Source organism: Trachypithecus francoisi, unplaced genomic scaffold, assembly GCF_009764315.1.
Source record: "Trachypithecus francoisi isolate TF-2019V2 unplaced genomic scaffold, Tfra_2.0 Lachesis_group19, whole genome shotgun sequence".
In the NCBI taxonomy this organism is placed as follows: Eukaryota; Metazoa; Chordata; class Mammalia; order Primates; family Cercopithecidae; genus Trachypithecus; species Trachypithecus francoisi.
Window position 1 is genome coordinate 32,170,418 of NW_022681464.1, and position 20,187 is coordinate 32,190,604.

Here is a 20,187-nt window from a genome sequence, read left to right on the forward strand (position 1 = left end):
TTGGCACTACTGAGGGAGGCTTTCTATGGAATGATCACCTACAACCAGGCCCTGCTCTGATCAGCTTTAGGTCTGAATTCCTTCAAGAAGAACTTTTCCAAGTTGCTTTTCCACCTTCAAGCAAATCCTCCGTCCCTCTGCCTTTCTGTCTTTCTCTCAATTCCTTCACCACTCTGTTGCTGGCTTCCATTTCTGTGAATCTCAAGCACGCAGAGACTCTGGGGTGGCCCATTCACCAGTCATCCTCTCTCTGGAGGAGTTTCCTTACTTAGGCCTATAAGGCCCGATATGATCTGGCCTTTGTCACCCTCCGGATTCATCAACCCCCTACTCACTCCCCTCCAGCTACACTGGGCTCCTTGGGAAGGAAAGGGAAGAGAGAAGAAGGGAAAGGAAGGGGAAAAGAAAAGAAAAATTAAAGTCTGGAAATAGTGAAACCAACATAACAAAGGCACAACTAGGGAGTGAGTTTAAGACTTAGATCAGTCCAGGTGCAGTGGCTCACGCCTGCAATCCCAGCACTTTGGGAGGCCGAAGCGGGTGGATCATGAGGTCAGGAGTTCAAGACCAGCCTGACCAACACGGTGAAACTCCGTCTCTACTAAAAATATAAAAATTAGCCGGGCATGGTGGCACGCACCTGTAATTCCAGCTACTCAGGAGGCTGAGGCAGGAGAATTGCTTGAACCTGGGAGGAGGAGGTTGCAGGGAGCCGAGATCACACCACTGTACTCCAGTCAGGGTAACAGAGTGAGACTCTGTCTCAAAAAAAAAAAAACTTAGATCAGAAGTCACATCTCTATGGAAGAGGTGAAGGACTTTGTTTTAGTTCATGGAGATAAAGTATCTTCATGCATCATCTCAAACAACAGGGATAATCTTCAATCTTAATTAAGAGCATCAATATTTAACCAAAGGGAAAGAAATCAAGAAGGAGTCAATCCAAAAATTTTGTGCTTCTGGCCTTCCTCTTTCATTACTCTTTACTCTCAACATTTTATCTTGAAAAATTCCCAACTTTACAGTGAACACCTTTACACTTCCCCTCCTAGAATTTACCATTAATATTTTACCACATTTGTTTTATTATATAATTATCCATCCATCCATTCCTCTATCCATCCACTAATTCATCTTATCTCTTATGCATTTCAAAACAAATTGCAGCTATCAGTCACTTTCCCCTAAATACTTCACCATGCATTTAACTAGCTGGAATTCAATATTTGTTTACAGTTTTTTCTTCTGTTTTAAAATTTATAAGTGCAAAAAACTTGTAAGTGCAAAACTATTAATTGCACATCCACTGAGTCAAGACAAATGCATACATCTGTGAAACCCAATTCCTTATCTAGATATAGAGCACTATCATTACCCCAAAGTTCCCCTTTCCCCTTCACAGTCCATCCCCATCATCAACTCTTCAGAGTCAACCACAGTTCTGATTTTCTCCACTATGGACTACTTTTACCTGTTTCAGAATTTCATTCAAATGGCCCTGATACTTGTGTGTGTGTGGTTTTTTAGTCGTCATTCACTCGGCATAATGTTTTTAAGATACTTGCATGTCGCTGTGTCCATCAGTAGTTTCTTCCTCTCTGTTGCTCCACAGAATCCCATTCTATAGTTATGCCCGAGTTTCTGCATCCATTCTACTATCGTTGGTCACCTGGGCTATTTCTAGTTGGGGGTATTTGCATAAAGCTGCTATAAACTTTTTGAAAACAAACACTTCCATTTCTTATGAATAAATGCCTATGGGTGGAAATTGTGAGTCATAGGGTAGGTGTACGTTTAGTTTTATTTTTTTTAAATGGCCGTTTTCCCAAAGCAGTTGTACCATTCTGCATTGTTATCAACAATGCATGAATAGGTGTGGTTATTCCATATCCTCACCAAAATGTGATGTTGTCAGCCTTTTTAATATTAGTCATCCTTTAAAGCTGAGGAGAAAATAGTAATCCTGGGGAGTATGTAGTGGTATGTCATTGTAATTTTAATTTGCATTTCTCTGATGACTAACAATGTTAAGCTCTTTGATGTACATTTACTGGCCATTTATTTATCTGTTTTTGTCAAGTAACTATTCAAATCTTTTGAATTTTTTTGAGGTTTTTTTTTTTTTTTTTTTTTTTTTTTTTTGAGACGGAGTCTCGCTCTGTCGCCCAGGCTGGAGTGCAGTGACCGGATCTCAGCAAACTGCAAGCTCCGCCTCCCGGGTTTACACCATTCTCCTGCCTCAGCCTCCCGAGTAGCTGGGACTATAGGCGCCCGCCACCTCGCCTGGCTAATTTTTTTGTATTTTTTAGTAGAGACGGGGTTTCACCAGGTTAGCCAGGATGGTCTCGATCTCCTGACCTTGTGATCCGCCCGTCTCGGCCTCCCAAAGTGCTGGGATTACAGGCTTGAGCCACCGCGCCCGGCCTTTTTTTTTTTTTTTTTTTATAACTGAGCTGTGGAAGTTCTTTATATATCCCGGATACCAACCATTTGTCAGGTTTATGTTGTGTGAGTATTTTCTGTCTGTGACTTGCCTATTCATTTTCTTAATAGCATGTTTTGTTTTGAACAGAAATTTTTAATTTTGATAAAATATAAATTGTCAATTTTTCATGGTTATTGCTTTTTGTGATGTAAGAAAACTTGGCATATCCTCAAATCACAAAAATATAGTTCTATACCAACTTAATTTTTGTGTATGACTTGAGGTAGGGGTTGGGGGTTTTTTTTGTTTTTGTTTTTTAAGTATCCAGTTATCTGAGAACCATTTGTTAAGCAATCCTCCCATTGGATTGCTTTCGTGTTTTTATCAAAAACCAAATGTCAGGCCAGGTGCTGTGGCTCATGCTCATAATCCTGACACTTTGAGAAGCCAAGGCAAGAGGATTTCTTGAGGGCAGGAGTTCAAGACTAGCCTGGGCAACATAGCAAGATCCCATTTCTAAAACACAAAAAACTTTTGTTTAAATTAGGCATGATAGTGCCTGCCTGTAGTCCTAGCTAATTGGGAAGCTGAGGCAGAAGGACTGATTGAGCCCAGAAGTCTGAGACTGCAATGAACTATGATCACATCACTGCACTCCAGCTTGGGTGACAGAGTAAAACCCTGTCTCTGAAAAAAAAAAAAAGAAATAAAAAATCAAATATCTTTAAAAGTGTGGGCCGGGCGCAGTGGCTCAAGCCTGTAATCCCAGCACTTTGGGAGGCCGAGACGGGCGGATCACGAGGTCAGGAGATCGAGACCATCCTGGCTAACACGGTGAAACCCCGTCTCTACTAAAAATACAAAAACTAGCCGGGCGAGGTGGCGGGCGCCTGTAGTCCCAGCTACTCGGGAGGCTGAGGCAGGAGAATGGCATAAACCTGGGAGACGGAGCTTGCAGTGAGCTGAGATCCAGCCACTGCACTCCAGTCCGGGCGACAGAGCGAGACTCCGCCTCAAAAAAAAAAAAAAAAAAAAGTGTGGGTCTGTTTCTGTGCTCCCCACTCTGCTGTACTGATCTTTTTCTATCCTTATGTCAGTATCACAGTATAGCGTTTTCATTACTGTAGCTTTATAGTTAGTACTGAAGTAAGATTATGTAAGCCCTCCAGCTTTATTCTACTTTTTTAAGACACCTTTGGACAGTCTAGGACATTTACACATCCACATAGATTTTAGAATCCACTTGGCAACTTCTATCCAAAAGCCTGCATTAAATCAACTTGGGAAGATCAACTTGGGAAGAATCAACAAGTTAACAATACTGAGTCTTCCAATCCATAAACCTTTACACCTTTCTGTTTATTTAGGTCTTTCTAGATTTCTCTCAGCAATTGTTTTAGTTTTAGTGTGGAAGTCTTGATGCCTTTTGTTAAATGTATTCCTAAGTATTTCATGTAATTTGACAATATTTTAAATTACATTTTTACATTTTCCTATTGTTTGCTGCTAGCATATAAAATACAATTAATTTCTATATTATCCTTGTATCTTGCAATCTTACTAAATTCACTTATTAGTTCTGGTATTTGTTTTGTATATTCCTTAGGATTTCTAAATAAAACATCGTATCATCTGAAAACATAGTTATACTTCTTCCTTTCCGATCTAAATGTCTCTTTTTTTTTTTTTCTTGCCTTATTGCAATGGTTAGGATCTCCAGGGCATTGTTTAACACAAATGGTGATTGCCTTGTCCCAGTATTTCAAAGAAAAAAGTTCAATATTTTACCATTAATAGGCTGTTAGTTGTCATAGGGTTTTCAAAAATGCCCTTTATCAGATTACAGAAATTCACTTCTATTCCTAGCTTGCTAAGAGTTTTTATTATAAAATAGGTATCGATTTTGTTTAATGGTATTACACAATTGTTCTCCTTTATTCTATTAATATGATAAATTACACAGATTGATTTTTGAATGTTCAATCAACCTGTTTTCCTGGGCTAAATCTTACTCTTCATAATGTATTATATTTGTTATATGTTGCTGGATTTGTTTTTCATATTTTTGAATCTATGATCTTCGTGACAGATATTGATCAGCTATCTTCTTTCACGTGGTGTTTGCCAAGTTTTGGTATTAAGGTTATGCTGGCCTCATCAAACAAGTTGACAAGTGTTCTCCCCTCTGTCTTCTGAAAGAACTTGTATAAGATTAATGTTGTTTCGGCCGGGCGCGGTGGCTCAAGCTTGTAATCCCAGCACTTTGGGAGGCCGAGACGGGCGGATCACGAGGTCAGGAGATCGAGACCATCCTGGCTAACATGGTGAAACCCCATCTCTACTAAAAACTACAAAAAACTAGCCGGGCGAGGTGGCGGCGCCTGTAGTCCCAGCTACTCGGGAGGCTGAGGCAGGAGAATGGTGTGAACCCGGGAGTCGGAGCTTGCAGTGAGCTGAGATCCGGCCACAGCACTCCAGCCTGGGTGACAGAGCGAGACTCCGTCTCAAAAAAAAAAAAAAAAAAAAGATTAATGTTGTTTCATCTTTAAATGTTTAGAATTCACCAATAGAACCATCTGGGCCTGGAATTTTCTTTGTCAGAAAATTTTCATAACGAATTTAACTTCTTTCACAGATAACATCTATTTGGATGTTCCACTTCATCTTGTATCAGTTTTAGTAAGTTACAGTTTTCAAGAATGTGTCCATTTAATCTAGGTTGTCAATTCTGTTGGCATAAAATTGTTCATCGTATTATTTTATTTTCCTTTTAATGTCTATAGCCTGTAGCCACTGTAGTAACACACCACTTTTATATATGAGATTGCTAATTTGCAATCTTTCTTTTTTCTCGATCACAATAACTGGGAGTTTATTAATTTTGGTGACCTTTTCAAAAGACAGATTTTGGCTTTATTGTTTTTCTCTATTGTTTACCTCTTTTCTCTTTTGAATTCTTTTCTCTGTTAAATTTTGTTGAATGTATTGCTTTCTTCCTGCTACTTACTTTAGGCTTACTTTGGTCTTCTTTTACCAGCTTCTTAAGGTAGAACCTTCGGATATTGATTTTAGACTTTTTTTCCTAACACAAGCTTAAAGCTATGAATTTCCCTTTAAGTACTGCTTAGCTGCATCCAACAAATTTTGATGTGTAATGTTTTCATTATTATTTAAATTGAAATATTTTCTAATTTCCCTTCTAACTTCTTTGACCATGGCTTATTTAGAAGCGTGTTGTTTCAAATATTAGCATTTTTCCAGTGATCTTATTCCTGTTGATTTCTAATTTAATTCCACTCTGGCCAGAGAACATAGTATAATTATATGACTTCAATCATTTTCAATGTAATGAGATCTGCATTATGGCTACACTTGTATAATAGCCTATCTTGGTGAATGTGCCATATGCACATAAAATGAATACACAGTCTTCAGTTGTCAGGTGTACTGCTCTATAAGTATCAATTAAGGTAAAGTGTATGATAGTGTTGTTCAGATCATATGTCTTTGCTGATTTTTTGTCTAGTTTTATAAATTGCCAATAGGATGGTATTTAAATCCCCAACTGTGATCATAGAATTGTCTACTTTTCCCTCTAATTCTGTCAAATTTTGCTTCATGTATCTTAAATTTTTATTATTAGATGCAAACACACTTATGATTACTGTCTCCCTGATGAATTCACTTTTAGCATTATGAAATGTCTTTATTCGTGTCAGTGCTCTTTGTCTTAAAGTCTACTTTACCTGATATTAATATTTTTACTCTATCCTTCTAATGTTTATTGTTTACATAGTATGTTTTTTCCCATTCATTTACTTTCAACTTGTCTTTATATTTAAAGGTAAGTACTTGTAAACAACATAGTTGAGTCTTGCTTTTCTTTTTTTTTTTTTTTTTTTTTTTTTTTTTTTTTTTTTGAGACGGAGTCTCACTCTGTCGCCGGGGCTGGAGTGCAGTGGCCGGATCTCAGCTCACTGCAAGCTCCGCCTCCCGGGTTCACGCCATTCTCCTGCCTTAGCCTCCCGAGTAGCTGGGACTACAGGCGCCCGCCACCACGCCCGGCTAGTTTTTTGTATTTTTTTTAGTAGAGACGGGGTTTCACCATGTTAGCCAGGATGGTCTCGATCTCCTGACCTCGTGATCCGCCCGTCTCGGCCTCCCAAAGTGCTGGGATTACAGGCTTGAGCCACCGCGTCCGGCGAGTCTTGCTTTTTTATTCATTCTTATATGCTTCTGCCTTTGAATTGGAGTGTTCAGTCCATTAACATTTCGTGTATTTTTGATATAGCTGGATTTAGGTCTACCACTATTTGTATCTATTTTCTGCTTGCCCCTTCTTTTTGTGTCTGGTGTGTGTGTATGTGGTTTTGTGTGTGTGTGTGCTTGCGCACGTGTGTGCATTTCATCCCCTGTTCCTCCATTCATCTATTTTTTGGATTATTTGAATGTTTATAAAATTATCTTTAAATGTATCTATTGGCCTTTTAGCTGTACCTCTTTGCATTATTTTGTCAGCAGTTGTTTTAGGGACTACGATGTATATCCTTCATGGCTTACAATCGAATTAGAGTTAATACTGTATTATTATTTATGCTATTGCTGCATATGTATTATATTTACATGCATTTTATAAATACCATGAGATGTCATAAATTTTGTTGTAAGCAGCCCTACATACTCTAATTTTTCCAGTTATATTGAAGTATTATTTAAAAAATATTCTTTTATTTTCCTTTTCCATTATTTATTCTCTCCTCTAAAACATTTACAAATGGGATTGAGCAAAGGAAAATAATTACAGATCATTGTATTACCATAAAAGGGCAGATATTTGGAAATAAAGAGGGGTTGGGAAGGTAGGTAGTTTCCTAAAATTCTTTTTTCAAAAAAAAATTCAACTCTAATTTTAGATGTGGGGGTACATGTGCAGATTTGTTAGCTGGATATATTGCATGAGGCTCAGCTTTGGTACATGATTGGTCCTGCCACCCAGGTACTGAGCATAGTACCTAATAGTTAGTTTTTTGACCCTGTCCCCCTTCTTCCCTCTCCTCTCTAGTAGTCCCCAGTGTCTATTGTTGCCACCTTTATGTCCATGAGTACCCAGTGTTTAACTCCCACCTTGTAAGTGAGAACATGTGGCATTTGGTTTTCTGGTTTTGCATTAATATGCTTAGGATAATGACCTCCAGCTGCATCTATGATTTCATTCTTTTTTATGTCTGTGTAATATTCCATCATGTATATGTACCACATTTTCTTTATCCAACCCACCACTGATAGGCACCAAGGTTGATTCCATGTCTTTGTTATTGTAAATAATGCTCCAATGAACATACGAGTGCACGTGACCTTTTGGTGCAATAATTTATTTCTTTTGGATATATGCCAAGTAATAGGATTACTGAGTTGAATAGTAGTTTTATTTTAAAGTCTTTGAGAAATCTCCAAACTGCTTTCCATAGTGGCTAAAATAATTTACATTCCCACCAACAATGTATACGTGTTCTCTTTCCTCTGCAACCTGGCCAGCATCTGCTGTTTTTTGACTTTTTAATAATAGCCATTCTAGCTGGTGTGAGATGATATCTCATTGTGGTTTTGACATGCGTTTCTATGATGACTGGTGATATGGAGCATTTTTTCATATGTTTGTTGGCCACTTGTATGTCTTCTGCAGTGTCTGTTCATGTCTTTTGCCCATTTTTTAATGGAGTTCTTTGTTTTTTGCTTGCTGAACTATTTAAGTTCCTTATAGATTCTGAATATTAGACCTTTGTTAGATGTACACTTTGCAAATATTTTCTCCCACTCTGTAGGCTGTCTGTTTACTCTGTTGATAGTTTTTCTTCTTAGTATAGAAGCTCTTTAGTTTAATTAGCTCCCGTGTGTCAATTTTTTGTTTTGTTGAAGTTGCTTTTGAGGACTTGGCCATAAATTATTTCCCAGGGCCAATGTCCAGAATGGTGTTTCCTAGGTTTTCTTCTAGGATTCTTATAGTTTGAGGTCTTATATTTAAATATTTAGTCCATCTTGAGTTAATTTTTATATGATATATGGTGAAAGGTAGGAGTCCAGTTTCATTTTTCTGCACATGGAGAGCCAACTATCTCAGCACCATTTATTGAATAGAAAGTCCTTTCCGGCTGGGTGTGGTGGCTCAAGCCTGTAATCCCAGCACTTTCGGAGGCCGAGGCGGGCGGATCACGAGGTCAGGAGATCGAGACCATCTTGGCTAACATGGTGAAACCCCGTCTCTACTAAAAATACAAAAAATTAGCCAGGCATGGTGGCGGGCACCTGTAGTCCCAGCTACTCGGAGGCTGAAGCGGGAGAATGGCATGAACCCGGGAGGCGGAGCTTGCAGTGAGCCAAGATCGCGCCACTGCACGCCAGCCTGGGCGACACAGCCAGACTCCGTCTCAAAAAAAAAAAAAAAAAGAAAGTCCTTTCCTTGCTGGGTGTGGTGGCTCATGCCTGTAATCCCAGAACTTTGGGAGGCTGAAGCAGTTGGATTACTTGAGGTCAGGAGTTTGAGACCAGCCTGGCCAACATGGTGAAACTCCATCTCTACTACTAATAAAAAATTAGCCAGGCATGATGGCATGCACCTGTAGTCCCAGCTACTTGGGAGGCTGAGACAGGAGAATCGCTGGAACCCAGGAGGCAGAGGTTGCAATGAGCCAAGATCATGCCACTGCACTCCAGCCTGGGTGACAGAGTGAGACTCCATCTCAAAAAAAAAAAGAAAGTCCTTTCCTCATTGCTTATTTTTGTTAACTTTGTTGAAGATCAGATGGCTGTAGGTGTGTGGCTTTATTTTTGAGTTCTATATTCTGTATAGTTTGAAGTCAGGTAATGTTATGCCTCTGGCTTTGTTCTTTTTGCCTAGGGCTGCTTTGGCTATTTGGGCTCTTTTTTGTTTCTTTGTTTTTTTGGCTTCATCTGAATTTTAGAATAGTTTTTTATAGTTTTGTCAAAAATGACATAGATAGAAATAGTGCTGAATCTGTAGATTGCTTTGGGCAGTATGGTCAATGTAATGATACTAATTCTTCCAATCCATGAGCATGGAATGTTTTTTCATTTGTTTTTGTCATCTATTATTTCTTTTGGCAGTATTTTATAGATGTCCTTCTAGAGATCTTTCACCTCCTTGGTTAGATGTATTTCTAGATTTGGGATTTTTTTAATTGTTTGTTTTTTTGCAGTTATTGTAAACGAGATTGTGTTCTTGATTTGGCTCTCAGCTTGAACATTATTGGTGCTTAGAAATGCTACTGATTTTTGTACATGGATTTGTATCCTGAAACTTTACTGAAGTTGTTTATCAGTTCCAGGAGGCTTCTGGCAGAGTCCTTAGGTTTTCTAAATATAAAATCATATCATTAACAAAGAGAGATAGTTTGACTTTTTCTTTTCCTATTTGAATGTCTTCTATATCTTTCTCTTGCCTGATTGCTCTGGCTAGGACTTCCAAGAATTTTTTTCTTTTTTTTTTGAGAGTCGTGTTCTGTCGCCCAAGCTGGAGTGCAGTGGTGTGATCTTGGCTCACTGGAACGTCTGCCTCCCGGGTTCAAGTGATTCTTGTGCCTCAGCCTCCCAAGTATCTGCGATTACAGGTGCACACCACCAAGCCTGGCTAATTTTTGTGTTTTTTAGTAGAGGCAGGGTTTCACCATAGTGGCCAGGCTGGTCTCGAACTCCTGACCTCATGTGATCTGCCCACCTCGGCCTCCCAAAGTACTGGGATTACAGGCATGAGCCACCGCATCCAGCCAAGAATTTGTTTTAAAATAGTACTTTATATTTGCCCAGACATGCACCATACTCTTCATTTCTTCCTAAAGATCTGAGTTTCTATCTCGTATCACCTCTCTTTAACCTAAATAACTTCCTTTAGCATATCTTATAGTGTAGGTCTCTTAGGCAATAAATTCTCTTAGTTTTATCTTATCTACCAACAATTTTCTTTTTGCTTTTATTCTTGAAGGATATTTTTACTGAATACAGAATTCTGGGATGATGGTTCTTTTCTCTTTTAGCACTTTAAAGATATTATTCCATTGTTCTGTGACCTCCACAGTTTCTAATAAAAAGTCCATAGTCACACTATGTTGTAATGTTTTCTCTGTCTACTTTCAAGATTTTCACTTTGTCTTTGGATTTCAGCAGTTTGACTCTACTAGGCCTAGGAATTATTTTCTTTGTATTGCTTCAGGTTAGGGTTCATTAAGCTTCTTGAATCTTAGCATATTGCAAAATTTGAGGTATTTCCTACCATTATTTCTTCACTTTTTTTTTCTGATTCATTGTCTCTTCTCTTTTTCTGGGAGTCCAATTACATGTTCCTTACATCTTTTGCTATTGTCTTATAGGTTCCCAAATCTCTGTTCATTTGAAATATATGTATTTCTCTTTCTCTTCTTCAGACTAGATAAATTCTACTAATCTATCTTCAAATTCACTGACTCTTTCTTCTATTACCTCCATTCTGCTATTTGGCCCCTCCAGTGGATTTTTTATTTAACATATTGCATTTTTTAGTTATAGAATTTTCATTTTGATCATTTTACAGTTTTTATTTCCCTCCTATTTATTATCTTTTCATTCATTGTGACCATATTTTAATCTATTCTCTTGAGAATAATTATAATAGCAGCTCTAAAATCTTTAACTGCTAATTCCAACGTCTGGGGCATGTCAGAATTAGTCCCTATTGATTGTCTTTTCTCTTGAGAATGGGTCACTTTCTTTGAATCTTCATATGTTACAAAATCTAGGATTATATCCTAGACATTGTGAATATTGCTTCAGGGATTCTAAATCCATTAGTGTATTCCTTGAAAAAAATGGGGTTTTTTTCTTTATGAGACTATTAACTTTACTCAAGTTGCATATTCTGACTCTTAAGTGGTAACTGAAATGTCAAGTAAATTATTTTAGTCTCAGATGAAATCCATCCTGTGCTTGGATTGTAGGGAAAATGGACTGAGGAGTCAGTCAGAAACTTGAGAAGAATTTATATATGGAATTAGGGATTTCCCTGCTCTTGATTTCTCTTTTCCTGGACTCCCCAGCAACTTTCCACAAGTTGTAGTTGTCCTAAGCTCTGCTCTCTGGTTCTTCAGAGAACAGAGCTCTAAGACAAAGGTTCCATATTTGTAGAGAGATTTTAGTCAGACCACATGGGACCAACTTTGGCCTCCCCTCTGGGTAAAAGTCATAAAAATATGTAACTTACCCTATGCTGATCCCTTTTGCCAAGTTGCAGCTCCCCTCCAGTACCTTCCTGCTTATTTTTACTCTTCAGTGCTTTCAGATCATGGTTTTTGTGGTTTTGTTGTTTATTTGTCTTTTGTATTTTGCCCAGTTTATCATATGAACCCCTAAAATATGCCCCATTCTTAAGCAAAAAGACAATCAATAGAGACCAATCCTCCGTGGGAGGGTTGAGTCCTGCAGCAGTCACTAAACTGTAAAAGAAGCAGAACTCTTTCCTTGTCTTTTGATTATCAATATAATATAAAAGTTAATTATGCTGCTAAAATATACACTCAAAAATGGTTAAAATTGTAAATTTTATGTTATGTCTATTTCACCAAAATAAACATTTTAAAGTTAATTACGCTACCTAAATATCTAACTTAGTAAAAGGCATTTTAAGTTTACGTTGGAAAACAAATGAAACAAGAGTTCAGTAATTTCATAAGCCAAAAAAAAAAAAAAAAGTTTTTGCAGAGCCACTATGAAAAAAAAGACTACACTGATGGTTTTCTGGAATAGCAAAGTACGCAACATAGTATCACTGAGAGAATGATGAAGGATAACAAAGTATTCTAAAGACACATTGAAGGGGCTTGACCTTTCATCTGCAGAAAAGATTCCACCTACACATTCTAGTCCAGTGTTTCTGCAACTTAATGTGCACACAAATCACTTGAAGGTCTTACAGTGCTTAGCCTTATCCTAAGATATCTCACTTACACATGAAACCTTGTGATTCGTAACAAACCTATGACTTATATTTTGCTTATATTTTAATTATCTGCAATCACAGATGACATAAAAGTATGGAGAGGGAGACAACTGAAGAATGGTGGCTCTCCCTATGGGTATGTGGCCCTGCTTTCATATTAATGGGCATCTCATGTGAAGAATGCCTCTTCAGTGGTATGTAACAAAACATCTGAAAGAACACAAGAAAGAACGACAATGTAGACCAAATTCATAAACATTTGACAGGACCATTAATGAATATCTCAACGAAGATATATCCTCCTCTACCATACACTCCCTTAACTAAATTCCAGTGAAACCAGTTGTCCTACAGAAGTGATGAAAAATTAGTGTTTCATATTTGATGTCTATGAAAGACATCATTAATTGATCATGATGCAGTTCCTCACTGAGTCTACACTCAGTCTGTCTGAAAACAAGATGTCGGGTCAGCACTAACATTGACAACGACTTGCCCTCCTATCTTAGAGCTTTCCTATCAGAAGATGGATGGATAGCAGTCAGAGATGACAGCCGGGAATCCTCCTCTCCATCTAGGCAAAGATCTAAATGGAGAAACTGATCAAAGGAGTGTGGGTAAACATACTTCAGTCCATTTTCCCTACAATCCCTAAATTACATCCAGCGAACAAAACCTTGTGTGAACAACAGTGGATAAATGGTCTCAGAAAACACTTTCAATTGCCTATCACTTTCTCGGTATCGCTTCAGGAGCAAAGCTTACGGAATACTCATTCCCCATGACAACACATCCCCTTTGATTTAAATAGTGCCTCACCTGACAGTTAATGCAGACCCCTCCACCAGCATAGATGCCCTGGGTATTCAAGCTTGCCTGCTGCCGCTCAACATCTGAATCATAGTAACAATCACTGGCATGGCCGTGGCAGTTGCATGCTGAAAAAAAGCATACTAAGTCAATATTCTCATCATTACTATCAGAAGCTTAGTAAATAGCATAAATAGTATTACTGCTAATTGAGCTATAAAAAAGTCTATTCTGGAACACCCAGGACACTCTTAGTGGAAAATTTTTCGAGATTTTTACACAAAGGCCAGGCTATACTAAGATACAGTTTAGAGCTGCTTTCATTTGATATTCAATGGGAGAAGTTTCCCTTTTTTAAAAAAATACTACTTGGGGCTGGGCATGGTGGCTCAGTCTGTAATCCCAGCACTTTGGGAGGCCAAGGCAGATGGATCAAGAGTTCAGGAGTTCGAGATCAGCCTGGCCAATATGGTGAAACCCTGTCTCTACTAAAAACACAAAAATTAGCCAGGCATGGTGGCATGCGCCTGTAGTCCCAGCTACTCAGGAGGCTGAGGCAGAAAAATCGCTTGAACCCAGGAGGCAGAGGGTGCAGTGAGCCAAGATCTCACCACTACACTCCAGCCTGGGCGACAGAGGGAGACTCCGTCTCAAAAATATGTGTATATACTACTTGAGAGGCTGAGGCAGGAGAATCCTTGAAACCAACATTTTCCCTGTCAAAATGTCAATTAAACTTTGTGAATGAAGAGAATATTATTACTACCACTATAAACTATTACTAACAATAGTAATTGAGCTCTTGACACCCTGTGAAAAGTGTTTTACATGAATTATCTCATTTAATCTGCACAGTAACTCTCTAGAGTAGGTACCATTATCCCTATAGCCCAGACTGGAAAGCTGAGGCTTAGAGAGGTTGAGGAATATGCCCATCGTTACATTGCTCATAACCAGAAGAGGCGAAATTCTGACCTGTCTTTGTTTGACTGCAGAACCTATGCTGTTAGCCAATACTCTAAACCTTTCAGTTCAACACTGTCTGGTAATCAACTGGGAATAATCTTAAAGTTTAATTACAGGGGAACGACTAAGCAAGCAACAGTATATTTGCTTGACTCTAAGTTCTATGACGACAAGGGCTGCATGTGTTTTGTTTGCAACAGAGCAGTTGTCAGCACACAGTGGGTCCTCAACAAACACTTGTCAGATTGGAACAAAACTCTGTACCATCAAAAATGATGTCAAAGCATTTTTAAGGATTGGGAAAATATGGGGAAATATCTAAAAATACCACGTGAAAAAATTTAGGATATAAAATTGGATTATATAATCTTGAGTATTTAAAGTATATATAAAAATACTACATATCTAACAAAATATTAATAGTAGCTCTCTGCTATGGACTGAATGCTTATGCCCGCATCGCCCACCAAATTCACAGGTTGAAACCTAATCACCAGTTATTAGGAGATGGGCCCTCTGGAAGGCGATAAGTGCCCTTATAAAAGAGGCTCAGAGAGCTGCCTTGCCCCTTCCACCTTGTAAGGACACAGCAAGAAAGTGGCATCTATGAACCAGAAAGCAGGCCCTCACCAGACACCGAATCTGCTGGTGCCTTCATCTCGGACTTGCCAGCCTCCAGAACTTTGAGGCTATTGTTTATAAGCTACCCAGATGTTACAGCAGCTGAACAAACTAAGACACTCTGTTGGGGTAAATTCTTGGTGATTTTACTTTATTATCTTTTTTGAATTTCCAAGTTATCTACAAGTAGTATATAATACTTCTAAAATTATAAAGTATAATTTAAAACTCATTTGGGATTGTCATCATTGCCAAGATGAAAAAGATTTAACATGAGTAAAATTCTTGTTCTTTCTTAGGCAGACTATATATCCATTACATTCCAATTACATCAAAATGTCCAAGTTCTTGTTAGTAATTTGTATGTTTTAATCAAATTCCCAGGTGACTACGTGAAGGAAAACTTAATTAGATATTACACAAATTACCCTATAACTTGCAAAACAGGCTGAATGCTTTCTTATCTTCATTTTCTCTGTGGTGCCATGATTTTAAAAATTCAAGGCATTTATACTTACTACATCAGTCATTTCTTAAGAAGTCTGTTTATTTTGAATTATATATTTCAAATGGAATTTAGAAAGCACCTAATAAATGGAACCTGATAGGTCTGACTTCCATGCACTATTTTTGTAACTTTTAACCATTTGATACATTTTAAAAGGATAAAAACTCAGTAAAGGAGGTTTAATTTTTTTCATGTGTGTTGGAGTGAAGCATGTTATTTACAAAGGCTTCCATTAGTTTGGAAAACTAATCAAGTTGCAAATACTGGAATTCATGTAATTCAATCAAAAATATCCTAAATCAGTGTTTGAAAGCAGTGAAGAAACAACCCCTGATTATTTTTATTATATCTTTCTCTGGTCCCCTCATCTGGGGTGAGGCATGGGGAAGTCATTGAGAAGGAACCGATTAGCTGTGACTATAAAGTGAGGCGGCCATCCGAGAAACACCAGGACTCAGAGATGCGCCAGAGCATTTGCCTGAAATGGCTGCAAGACCATCCCAGAACTTTAGCATCTCTCAAAACTCCCTTGGAAGAGCACTGGAAATACCTTTTACATAAGCCTACTGGCCATAAGAGATCATCAGTCTTATCTCTTAATAGTTATAAAAACTATTTGGTCAAAGAGTATAAAGTCCTATAATCCCAGCACTTTGGGAGGCCAAGGCAGGAGGATCACAAGAGGCCAGGAGTTCAAGACCAAACTGGCCAACATGATGAAACCCCATCTCTACTAAAAATACAAACAAACAAAATTAGTCAGGCGTAGTGGCAGGTGCCTGTAATCCCAGCTACTGGGGATGCTGAGGCAGGAGAACCACTTGAACCCAGGAGGCGGCGGTTGCAGTGAATGAAATGTTTTCTGTAATTGGAATAAATATGTACCTTCCCAAGAAGATTGATTTAGAAGAAAATCTATAGTTGGATGTCTTAGGGTTTGTTTGTTAAAAATAACAGTTGTCTTTCATCTTTTTTTTTTTTTTTTGAGACAGGATGTTATTCTTTCACCCAGGCTGGAGTGCAGAGGCAGGATCAGAGCTCACTGCACCAACTCCTGGGCTCAAGCCATCCTCCCACTTCCGCCTCCCAAGCAGCTGGGACTACAGGCCTGCACCACCACCTCTGGCTAATTTTCGAATTTTTTGTAGACAGAGTCTCATTATGTTGCTCAGGCTGGTCTCCAACTCCTGGCCTCAAGCAACCCTCCCACCTTTCCCTCCCAAAGTGCTAGGAGTCACCACGTCAGGCCTAAAAAAAGAATACTTTTCTTACTTTATGTCACACTGTTAAAAGCAGTTTCCTGTCTTTTTTTCTTCCTTCTCTGGTCCCCTCCATCCTCCTCAATCCTACCACATTACTCTTCCTAGCCCTCCATACTCCAGTACTCCCAGTTTCCTGTTTAGACTCAACCTTGCCATCTTCTCTGGACCTGGGTCCTCAAAATAGTTGATTGCTATCCAGTATCATATCCTGTGAAATGGACAAGGGGTTAAAATTTTATAGTGGCTGCCTCATATTTATGATTGCTAAAAAGAGAGGTCAATCCATTAAAGTACTGAGCCCCATGATGCATGGTCATCGTCACTAGTGCTCTTTTTCTTCTCATATGTACATCTGAATTCAGAGGGCACTTTTCCCTCCAGTCTGTGAGGTTCTTATTACAATAGACAGACCTGAGCCCCTAAGACTGACATGACCTCAGCCTCCTCACTAGCATGGGGAAAACTGCCTCAGCCCCCAGAGAGAGGAGGAGAAGGCCACATGTGGCCCCCACCCCAGCCCCACACCCACCTTCACACTCGTGGCTCTGCTCCCACGCAGCGGGCCGCCAGCGCCTCTGATTGTACCCTGTGCAGCAGCGATCACACGTCTCCCCACAGGTGTGGTGCTGGCATTGACACCGAAACCTGGGCGTGTGGGCGAAGTGCATCTCAGTTATTGAAAAGTTTTGATGAGGATCGGTTGATCCTATATGTGCAAAACTGACACACGAGTCATCACGGCACCATTCATTGAGGAATTAGGAGAACACAACACTTTGCAAGTATTATTTAAGCCTCCCATATCCTGCGTATTATCTCCATTTTACAGATGGTGAGACTGAGATTCAGAGGTATTAAGATACCCGCCAAAGGTCAGGCAGTGATAAATGGAGAGCCAGACTTCCAACCTCACTTGTCTCTGAGGCCCCAACTCTGTCTTCTCTACCCCATTGTTACCATAAATGAACACAGGGGCACTCAAGTGCTGAGTTTACTGAGATGTGTTAAGTATCACAGCTGCATAAAGATCTGGAGTCCTACGACTAAGATTTGCTCAAGTTTCTCACTCTCAACCTGTGGTCATGCCCAGAGATTTACACGATTCAAGAGCCAGCTGCTAATAAGATCCCAGAGGGCTCTGCTTCCAGAGGCGGCGCCAGCTCCATCACGGAGCCAAAAGCTGAGACCACTCAGCGAGGCAAAGGGTTAAAAGTCTCAGTTCAAAAGGGTGTACATCTGCCTTAACATTCCAGGTTAAAATGAAATTGTTTCAGCCTTGGCTTTGGATTGGAACTCCAAGCTTTGAGCTCCCTCCTTCTGTGCTTTAAAGAGGATTCAAAACCATTGTCCAGCACTGGTGTGATTCCGTCTTGGTCTTGCGCAGCTGTCTGCGGAGCAGGAGTCGTTCCTTTTTGTCTGCCTTCTCTGTCACCTAACAGCGCGCCACCACCCCACAGAAGATTCGATGGATGAGCCCCCTGAGGCCTCAGAACTATCTTTTTGGCAACTGCTGGGGGGAGCTGGAGGAGGCCAGGCAGGGTCTAGTGGCAGTGGGGGTGGGGGCTGGGGAGGGGACCGAGGAGGAGGAGGGGACTGGGGAGGAGGAAGGAGAGGGGAAGGGTTGGAGGTGGGAATCCGGCTGCAGCCCGGGCTGCTGGAGAGCGCCAAGCAGGCTGGAGGCCCCCGGGAGTGGGAAGAGCTGCTGGATCTGGAAGGATGGGAGCCAGGAGGGAGCCGGGAGCATGAAGGGGTGGGAAGACGGCCTGAACCCCCAGGAGCGTGAGCGAGGCGAGGCCCAGGGCCTGTGGTAAGGTGGAACCCAGTTCGGGTTGCCCGGGGTAGGCCTCGGGGCTGGGCAGTGGTCGTTTTCCTAGGGGCGTGCCTCAGGCCGGCGTGGTAGGCTTCTAATTCCGGGCTGGGTTGGTCCAGGAGGCTGGGTTCACGGAGAAGCACACGCCTCCCTATTGGAGGAGGGCACGGACGCACAGCCTAGGGTTGTTCTCCAGTCCCCTGGCCTCAGAGTCTGGGGCTCCTGGACCCACAATTCACCTGGCTGCTTCAGCCAGTTACTGGGGTGGGGCGAGGCCGGGGGCAGGGAGTGGGGAGCCGGGAGGCTCGGAGGGGACTGAGGAGGCAACCACCACTGGGAGCACATGGTTGCCACGTGGTTGGGGAAGGACTGGGTGCAGGCACCGTATCCAGGGCCCCCCTGAGTCCTGGCACTCCCGAGCCTGGGATGCTGTGGCTCAGGTGAAGTGGGCTGGTAGCACCAGGCTTCTGGAGTTCTTCATCCAGCCCTTACAACATCTACTGTGATGGCAGCTCTCAGTTTTGGAGCCCCTTTCCTGTTTCACTGTGGTAGATGGAACTTGCCCCACTTTGCGGATGAGGATATTGGTGCTCAGAGATAAACTCACTTGACGAAGGTCATGATTGTAGGCAAAGAGACTAAATCCAAACCAAGATGCTTGACTCCATAGCTGGTGCTTCATGAATATCATGAATATGAAAGAGGTTTTGGGTTTTGGTTGTGTTTTTTGGGGGGACGGTGAGTGGGGGTGTCCCTGCATGCTGCCGTTTGTGGGGCATTGAGCAAACAGCTTTTTTTTAATATGAGAAACTTGCAGTGTTCAGTTTGAGTCAAATAAAGACCCGAGACTATTAAAACAGTAACAACAGCAAAACGCCTTGTCTAAGAAGGCTCTTGGCTGTGCCTGTAGGGATTCCATCAACTCTTCTCTAAGGGAAGGTGGTGTGGAATATACTCAGTTCTGTTCCCAAGAGAGGGTGTCATCCCTCTCCATACTCAACTGCCTGGTAAAGCACATGGACATAGATCTACCTGGCAGCACAGAACAACTGGCATCCAAATGGGCTCTTGTTGGAGAGGCAATTTCAGCTCATTGCCAATTAAACATTTGGCATTAGCTAGACTACAAGATTATTTAGGGAAGACTGCTTCAAGAACATATAGTCTTAGGCCAGGTGCGGTGGCTCAAGCCTGTAATCCCAGCACTTTGGGAGGCCGAGATGGGCGGATCACGAGGTCAGGAGATCGAGACCATCCTGGCTAACACGGTGAAACCCCCGTCCCTACTAAAATTACAAAAAACTAGCCGGGCGAGGTGGCAGGCGCCTGTAGTCCCAGCTACTCGGGAGGCTGAGGCAGGAGAATGGCCTAAACCCGGGAGGCGGAGCTTGCAGTGAGCTGAGATCCAGCCACTGCGCTCCAGCCTGGGCAACAGAGCGGGACTCCGTCTTAAAAAAAAAAAAAAAAAAAAGAACATGTAGTCCAACTCCACACATAGGGGGATTAAAATTCAGCATAGCAAAAAAAGGAGCTGGATACCCATCTGACTCCCACTGGCACTGCCAAATCACTGCTTTTCCTCTCTTGCAGCCCAGGCTGATGGTTAATAATACATCTGCTGTAAAGATGTTATTTGAAGATGTCGTTGATTAGAGAATTCCCTTCGTGATGATCACTCCTCCCCACTCCTAGGGAAAATTGTTATTTGAGACTAGTATCAACAATCATGCTTTTTCTAAGTAACTTATTACTTTTTAGCTTGTGATCATAGTGAAATATGAAACCAAGCAGATTTTCCTTTTT

General features: G+C 40.8%; 1 protein-coding gene across 2 annotated transcripts in view; it reads right to left on the minus strand.

Moving 5' to 3' along the window:
- Window positions 1-20,187, minus strand: part of LOC117064053 (laminin subunit alpha-3-like) — a 98,222-nt gene that overhangs the window by 4,591 nt on the left and 73,444 nt on the right. For both annotated transcript variants that reach the window (XM_033178114.1, XM_033178113.1), the window contains exons 7-8: window positions 17,104-17,219; window positions 13,227-13,345 (exon numbers count right to left, since the gene is read on the minus strand). In XM_033178114.1, coding sequence (XP_033034005.1) covers window positions 13,227-13,345; window positions 17,104-17,219 — 235 coding nt within the window. The remainder of the gene's footprint in view (window positions 1-13,226; window positions 13,346-17,103; window positions 17,220-20,187) is intronic.